Source organism: Nicotiana attenuata, chromosome 2 (assembly GCF_001879085.1).
Source record: "Nicotiana attenuata strain UT chromosome 2, NIATTr2, whole genome shotgun sequence".
In the NCBI taxonomy this organism is placed as follows: Eukaryota; Viridiplantae; Streptophyta; class Magnoliopsida; order Solanales; family Solanaceae; genus Nicotiana; species Nicotiana attenuata.
Window position 1 is genome coordinate 28,470,131 of NC_031990.1, and position 8,204 is coordinate 28,478,334.

Consider the following 8,204-nt stretch of genomic DNA (forward strand, 5'->3'; position numbering starts at 1 on the left):
TATATGTGTGTGTATATATATATATATATATATATATATATATATATATATATATATATACTGGTATTTGCTGCAGGTATACCCACTGATGGCGGCCATGACATTTGTTACGGGAATGTGCGTTTTTCAACTGACAAGAAATGTTCTCTTAAACCCTGATGTCAGGTACTAATTAAATTAAATCTCACCATATCAGTGTCTTGAGTCATTATTAATTTTACAGCAAAATTTTCAAATATTATTTCGTTCAAAATTGTATTGTAATGTAGGATCGAGAAAGCTCATCGTAGCATGGCAATACTTGAAAATGAAGAAGAAGGAGAGAAATATGCACAACACAGCTTTCGCAAGTTCCTACGCACTCGTCCACCCCAAGTCATGCCTTCAATCAACCGTTTCTTCTCTGATCAAAGCAACTGAAATCTCAATCCAATAACCATATCTTTGATCTTTGGCACTTTCTCATACCATTATTTTTTCTTTTTCCAAATTAATCGTTGTGTGAAAAAATTCTACTCGTGATTGGTCTATATTTCTTGTTCCTTTTTTTCTTTATGTTTAGAATATAGTAGTGAATAAGTGATCAAGAGAAAAGAAAATGTGGATTCTTGACCATCCATGCAGGTTGAAGTCGTGATTGTCAATGTACGTAATCTGAGTGTTGCTATAACGATGTACTGTTCTTTCTCGATCTTGAGTCATCGCAATCACTTGATTGATATGATTACTACTCTTTTTCATTTTCATACTTTCATATCAAGTTTTCAAACTTCAACCAAATATTATATTGTACATATCTAGTTAAAGCCACGCATTAATGCATATTGGAAAAAAAAAAAAATAGTCAGATTTACAATTGGTAATTGAAAAATAGTCACAGTTTCAAAAGTAATCGAAATTTAGCTATTTTTTCATGTAAAGATAAAATCTGAACAAAAACATCCTTAAAAATCCGGAAAAATTCCAGCATAATATGCTGGAGTTCGAATTTTTTATATATGAGATTACAACATAATGTGCTGGAATTTTATTATATGCTGGAGTTCCAATATAATATGCTGGAAGTTTATACGGAGGAGCTCCATAATCCAGCATATAATACTGGATCTTTTTTGTGTGCTGGAGTTCCAACATAATATGCTAGAAGTGTTTACACAAGAGCTCCATATATAATCTAGCATATTATGCTGAAACTTCCCTTGTTTCAGCAAAATAGTAGCTATTTTTAATGATTTTTCAAACGTTAGCTATTTTTCAATTTGGGATTTTTACCAGTCTGAATACTGACTAGCGCGTATTATTTTTACTTCATATTGGGACAAGGCAATCTCCAAATCAGCATTGGGCCTATTATCGGTACTGGACAAAGTTTACTTTGTTCGAGTACGGCAGGCCCATATGATTTTGCAACTCATGCGTGAATGTCCGCAATTGCAAATAGTCCAAAGATTTCTATTTTCTGCATTATCTCTAACAATATTTCATCCGAACATTAAATTACAAAATCCTGTATTGCAGATTTTACAGCAATCATAAAAAATGGTTAATGATATGCTATTTATGGAATTCTTCCTACATGGCTGTAAAATCGTGTTAGAATTCTTGGAATGGAACAAAACAAGGTACTCCCCCAACAAGCTTTTAAGACTTGCTGCAATAAATTAGGAAAATTACATAGTATAGCAACTTCAAAAAATAATAGCGACATTATCGTGACGGCACCTAGTTCCTACGACTAGGTAAGCCTAATGTTTACCTCGAAAATATGAGTAACAATTAAATTTGATTTATGGTTTTAGAGATATGTGATTTAGTTCAATACTAATTAATAACCAAGAAAGCTAGTGTGTAAATGAAGGAAATAAGTAGAATCAAACCAGTATATAAGCCAGTCTCGACCTTGAGCCAAGGTGACCTCGAGGTGAATCAAGAACAGTAAAGCAAGAATAATAAAGTTAAAAGACAATTCTGATGAACAATGAGCGAGAAAGTGAGAGATTATGTTCTTTGCCAATGGTTGAATGTGTTTTTCAAATGATTGGGGTCCCCGTTTTATAATAGGGGAACCCTAAATAAGGTACATTTCTATTTACAGTAAAGAATCTTATTGGGACAGCTATCTAACCGCCTAGTACGGATTCGTACAAATCAATTCCGGGATTTACGCCGCGACTTTGAGGACGTGACAAGAATCTTGCTCATTCTATTGCAGGGCCACAATGGCATTATCTCGAGGTCGGTCACGTGCGGTCTCGATATTCATCGGTTACCTTAATCTCTGGTCTTTGAACTCCACCATCGGCCTCGAACCCAGCGTACTTCGGACCAATTCTTGAAGTGGTTCCTCGAGCCCACTAAAATCGAGCATACTTGATTTTGACCGTATACAGATAGTCCCTGCTTTTCTTAGAATAAGATGATAAGAAATGACTTGATCCTCGATGCTCCGATACCTCGATCGTGATTTCTATCTCGTGACGTCAGCGGCCGAAGCGATCGAAAGGTCGCTTCTACGCAGTTCCCAAGGTCATTAATTGGAGGCGGCTGATGGTTGGCCGTTGGTTTCCCCAAACCATTCAGGTGGCCTCTATAAATAGGCCAAAATCTCAAATTTTGCAATCTTTACTTTTCAAATCATCCTTAAAACCTCACTAGCTTCTTCAGCTTCTCTGAGTTCATCCTTCTCTCAATTTGTTCTTACTACAGCATCAGCTCCCTCTCTTCTCTTGAATTTCTTGACCACAATGGCTAAAACATCTAAAACTGTTCCTCAGAAGGAAAAAGCTTCATCATCCCGGCCGACCAGAGGTAGGACGATAGTGCCACCTCGTATCGAGGAGTGTATTCCTGGGCCATGTGAGTTATCTTCTGATTTTAAAATCGATAAACCTGCATCGACACCAGGACGATGTGAGCCCATGTCTCGATAATAACTGAAGATGAACTTGATCAGGTGAAAAAGGACCGCAACTGGGAGAACAAAGATGTCGTGATCCCTTCCCCTGAAGAGGATATTACTACCCATAAGGCAGGGTACTTAAGCGTGTATACCTATCCTTTCACGTTGGGTCCCGTAGATCCAGCTCTAGGTCCCATAGACCTAGTGATTCTTGATTTTTGCCAACAATACCAGGTGATGCTTGGCCAGATCTACCTTTCTTTCTGGCGCATCGTCAACCGTCGCCTTTATCGAGGTGCTCAGATAAAGCTTCAACGCCATTCCTTGAAGTCCCTTTTCTCCAGCATCGATGAGTACAAGGACAGAGGATGGATGAGCCGGTTCGTCCGAGTCAGGACCTCCGATCCGATTCTTGCTGAGAGGATGCCATTCCCCGAGGAGTGGAACATGAAACATGGAGTGGAACATGAAACGTAAGTACACATTTATCGATGGTGATTAATATCCTGCTTTCCCTACTTTTTCTCGATCTAATTCTTTTATGATGTTGCAGCTATTGCTTGGTTTCCTGGTGCGGTCCCGGACCTTGCAGGTTGGGTCCAGCAACTGGCCTCTACTTCTTCATACGCGGAACGCAGTTGGCGGGATTTGGCCAAAGGTCGATGGGAAGCTAAAAACCATGGTGAGTTTTCTTGTTTACATATTGATGTTTCTTAATGGAATAATCACTTTACCATTACGCAGGCCTCGGAGACGCCATTGCTATGCGGCCGCCCCCGCCCGGTGAAGAAGAAATCACAAAATTGACCAAAGAGAAGAAGAGGAAGAGGGGGTCGCCTGCAAGTTCCCCGAAGCCAAAGAAAAGCAGAGCTCGAAAGCCTAGGGTCGATCCTGCGGTCCTATCTTTGGAAACAGCCCAACACCTTCGGGATGAAGAGGAGGAGGGAGAAAATGATGACTGCCTGTTGGTAGCTCGAAGAAGATGAAGCACTGACGCTTCGAAAGCTGATGAACCGATGGTGGCTGATGCGATTCAATCTCGAGCCGAAGAAATTTCGGAGGGGAGCTCGAGCAGAGTCCTCAGCCATCAGGTGGTAGAAATGCATCTCGTCCCAGGGGACATTTGGTGGGCGAGCCCGAAAAACTTAATTCCGAGGCCCTCCAAAGAGAGGATAATATCTCAAGTGAGTCACTTGGGATAATTAATGTAGATGACTCTCCGTCGGGCCCTGTGTTCTCTTAAGGGAAGTTCCGAGACGCCCGGGCCATGAGGACTCCTGATGTGGGAATGACCCATGAAGGGAGTGATATTTTTCGGGAGTGCCTTGCGGGGGTCGAAGATGGTCCCTATCCTGACGCCTCGTTTATCTTTGATGAGGCCCAGAGGCTTCTTAAACAAGTGAGTTTTTGTCCTCATAATTATGATCGAATTTTACTCTTGTTTTCCTAAGTCTGAGCTTTTTCTTTGTGTGAAGGCCGTGTCACTTCTTCGGCAAGCATTTTCCAAATCTCGAGCCGAACTTGCCGGTGTGAGGCCAAACTCAAGAAGCTGATGGAAGAGAGGGACGACCTCAAGCGCCTCTATGTACAGAAAGAGGAAGAGGTCAGAGATCTCTGAGTTGAGTTGGCGAAGTCTCGTCAGGAACAGACTAAGCTCATCGAAAAGGTAATGTAGCCTTTGGGGGTCCGTTATGTCTTTATTCGATTTAGCGGCTAATACTTCAACTTTTGTAGGCCCAGCAGAGGGGTGAACTGGCGGAGCACCTCCGAGAAGAGCTCAAGATGAAAGAGGCCGAGACCCTAGGGTGGAAGCAACACCTGGACCGTCTCGCCTTAGAGAAAGATACAATTCGGGAACAGCTAGCTTCAATCGAATACCAGCTTCAAAATGCAAGGGAGGAAAGTTTGGCCCGGAGCTGCAAAATGGAGGAGCTCGAAGCTAAATCAGTTGCTGAGCTTGCGAAGGCCAATTCTGAGGCAGAGGCAAACTTGTTCTCGTACCAAGCTGACACCGAAGCTGCTAACACTCGGGCATATGAGTCTCCATTGCGGCTGAAGTTAAGTTATCATGTGCTCTCGACCATGCCCGGCGATAATCCCGGAGATTAGGTTCCTTTGTTTTATTTTTGTGTAAGGCCTTTTGTGGGCATTGTAAATACTCTATGTGAATATAAGGAATTCCCTTTGTTTTCACTTCGTCTCCGATCTGTATTTGAATTTTTCTTCGTCTTTATTTGTGGAAAATTTTGACGTTATAATTTTGATGACCAAGTGAGCACTGGCTCGGGCTCAAAATATAACAAACCCTTAGGTTTTTTAATGATCAATGGGCGATCTTCGAATTTATAATGGAATACCTCTTAAGGTTTTTGTTAATCCTCGAGCTATGTTTAAGTCGATTTGGTGTGAGCTCGGGATGAAGGGACTCTTGAGTCCGAGTCGGATGAGATCAAGGTCTCGAACTATTCATGCTTCGGCCGTTAGGCTCTTTTATATTGGCCCTTAGGCTCTTTTAGGTCGGCCCTTAGGCTCTTTAAGTTGGACCAATTCGGCCTCTAAGATGGCTATAATTTTTCCCTCCTTTTGGCTAAAAGACTTGGTGAAAATTACTTTATGCCTTAGCATGTGTTTTTGTACCCGTTGGGTTTTTCGAGGGTTCGATCAATCGAACCTCATTTGTAATCCGTTTGAGTTACGATTATTGAATACCTCTTGAGGCTTTTCGAAGGCTGATGTTATCGAAGCCTTTAAATTGTTCGAGGTGATTTTATCGAAGCCTTTTTTTATTTTCTTTTGCCGAGGGTAGCCTAATTTAACCGGTTTTTCAAAGTATTTGAAGGCCTTTAACTTTTGGCGGAAGTCGGACGTCTCCAAGCCGCATTATTTCGGTCGTAGCCTCTTATATGATCGTAGTCTTTAATATGGCCGTAGACTTTGGACATGCCTCTTGGACTTATTTCCCGATAACCTTTCGAACTTGTTCGAAAGGTTAGTCCCCGATTATGATGGTCGTGGCCTTCATGTCGAGGGGATGCCTCTTTGAGGTCTTATGAATTCGAGTTAGTATGACTCTAATGTGTTGACTGTCGATGACAGTCCCCGAGTGTTCGAGGTGTATTTGTGTTTTGGCTTTTGAGTCATTTCTCGCAAGAGCACAAGTATGATGTTCGTATATTAGCAAATTTCTTTGAGACATAAAGTGTTTTGATACAGAAAGAATGCCTCTTTGAATAATTGATACATGCGTACATGTTTTGCCATAGGGGCTCAACTATTCTATATGGACACGGTTTATCTGACCCTTTGGCCCATTACAAAGTTTTCCTATCGAGGCCCTCTTTGGCGTGAAGTATTTTTCTCGAAAATACCATCTCCGAGGGTGATGCCCCCCAGTATTCGAGGTTGATTGAAAAGAAGCCTTGGATACTGTTGAGTTCTCCTCAGGTAGCACACAGTTGTTGCCTAGTTAAAAACCTCACCGGTAAAACCCATTCGAGACAATATCCGATCTAAGGGAAAAAGAGTGCAACGCGTGCTTTAAAACCTAAGGTCTTCGTATAAAAAGAGGTATCTTCGATGTCATCGATCGAACACCTCAATGAGTTAGTTTTAAATTCAAATGAACAAAAGGAGGAAATCATACCTTAGCAGTAGTATCATTTGAGTAGTATGCATTCCAATGGTTCGGCAGTTGTTCGCCTCCCATCGTGCCAAGTTTGTAAGATCCTTTACCAACAACTTTGATGACTCGGTATGGTCCTTCCCAATTCAGGCCCAGTTTTCCTTCATTCGAGTCTCTAGTATTGAGGGTCACCTTCCATAGAACTAAGTCCCCGATTTTCCGAAGTGTCGAAGGTTAGTTCATCTATTATAATATCTCTCAATTCTTTGACTCTGCACCGCCATCCGAACAAGTGCAGCTTCTCATTTTTCATCTAATAGCTCGAGGCTAGTATTCATAGCCTCGTGATTTGACTCCTCCGATGCATGTTGAAATCTGGCGCTGGGTTCTCCGACCTCGACCAGGATTAAGGCCTCGAAGCCATATAATAAAGAGAACGGAGTAGCCCCCGTGCTGGACTTCGATGTCGTTCGATATGCCCAAATGACCTCGGGTAGAACTTCTCGCCATTTTCCCTTTGCATCGTCCAACCTTTTCTTTAAGTTTTGAATGATAGTTTTGTTTGTTGACTCGGCCTGTCCATTCCCGGTTGGGTGATACGGTGTTGATAATATCCTCTTTATTTTGTGTGCTTCGAGGAACTCCGTTACCTTGCTGCCGACGAATTGCTTTCCATTGTCACACACAATCTCGACATATATCCCGAACCGGCATATAATGTGGTCCCAGATGAAGTCAATAACTTCCTTTTCTCTGACCTTCTCGAAGGCCTGTGCTTCCACCCATTTAGAAAAATAATTAGTCATAAACAAAACGAATTTAGCTTTACTTGGGGCCGTTGGTAGAGGGCCGACTATGTCCATTCCTCATTTCATGAAAGGCCACGGGGACAAGACTAAGTGTAGTTGCTCTCCGGGCTGATGAATCAATGGTGCGAACCTTTGACATTTATCGCACTTTTTGACAAACTCCTTTGTGTCTTTTTTCATGCTATCCCAGTAATAGCCTGCTCTAATAATTTTGCGAATCAAGGACTTGGCGGCGGAGTGATTCCCACAACTGCCTTCGTGGATTTCTCATAGACTATAATCGGTATCCCCCGGCCCTAAACACACTGCCAATGGTCCATCGAAAGCCCTCCTGTACAGTGTTCCATCTTCATCCAATGTGAACCTAGCAGCCTTGGTTCGTAGAGCCCTTGACTCTTTATGGTCCGATGGGAGCTTTCCATTTTTCAAATAATCGATATACTTATTCCTCCAATCCCAAGTCAAACAGGTAGAATTTATCTCGGCATGACCCTCTTCGACTACTAACCTCGATAATTTGACGATAGCCCCCGGAACAATATCATCCTCTTCTACTGAGGACCCTAAGTTGGCAAGTGCATTGGCCTCGCTGTTTTGCTCTCGAGGCACATGATCTAGGGTCCATTCCTTGAAGCGATGCAGGGTTACCTGTAGTTTATCCAAGTATCTCTGCATCCTATCCTCTCGAACTTCAAAGCTTTTCTTTACTTGATTTACTACCATCGGGGAATCGTACTTGGCTTCAATAACTTCTGCTCCCAAGCTTTTAGCTAGCTCGAAACCTGCAATCATGGCCTCATACACAGCCTCATTATTAGTCAACCTTAGAAGTTTTGACAGACTGTCTAATAATACTACCTGTTGGTGGTTTCCA

At 42.1% G+C, this 8,204-nt stretch overlaps 1 protein-coding gene across 1 annotated transcript in view; it reads left to right on the forward strand.

Annotated features, from left to right (window-relative positions):
* Window positions 1–697, forward strand: part of LOC109222890 — a 1,089-nt gene extending 392 nt beyond the window's left edge. Inside the window, exons 2-3 of the mRNA XM_019387184.1 lie at window positions 77–165; window positions 270–697. Coding sequence (XP_019242729.1) covers window positions 77–165; window positions 270–420 — 240 coding nt within the window. The 3' untranslated portion in view covers window positions 421–697. The remainder of the gene's footprint in view (window positions 1–76; window positions 166–269) is intronic.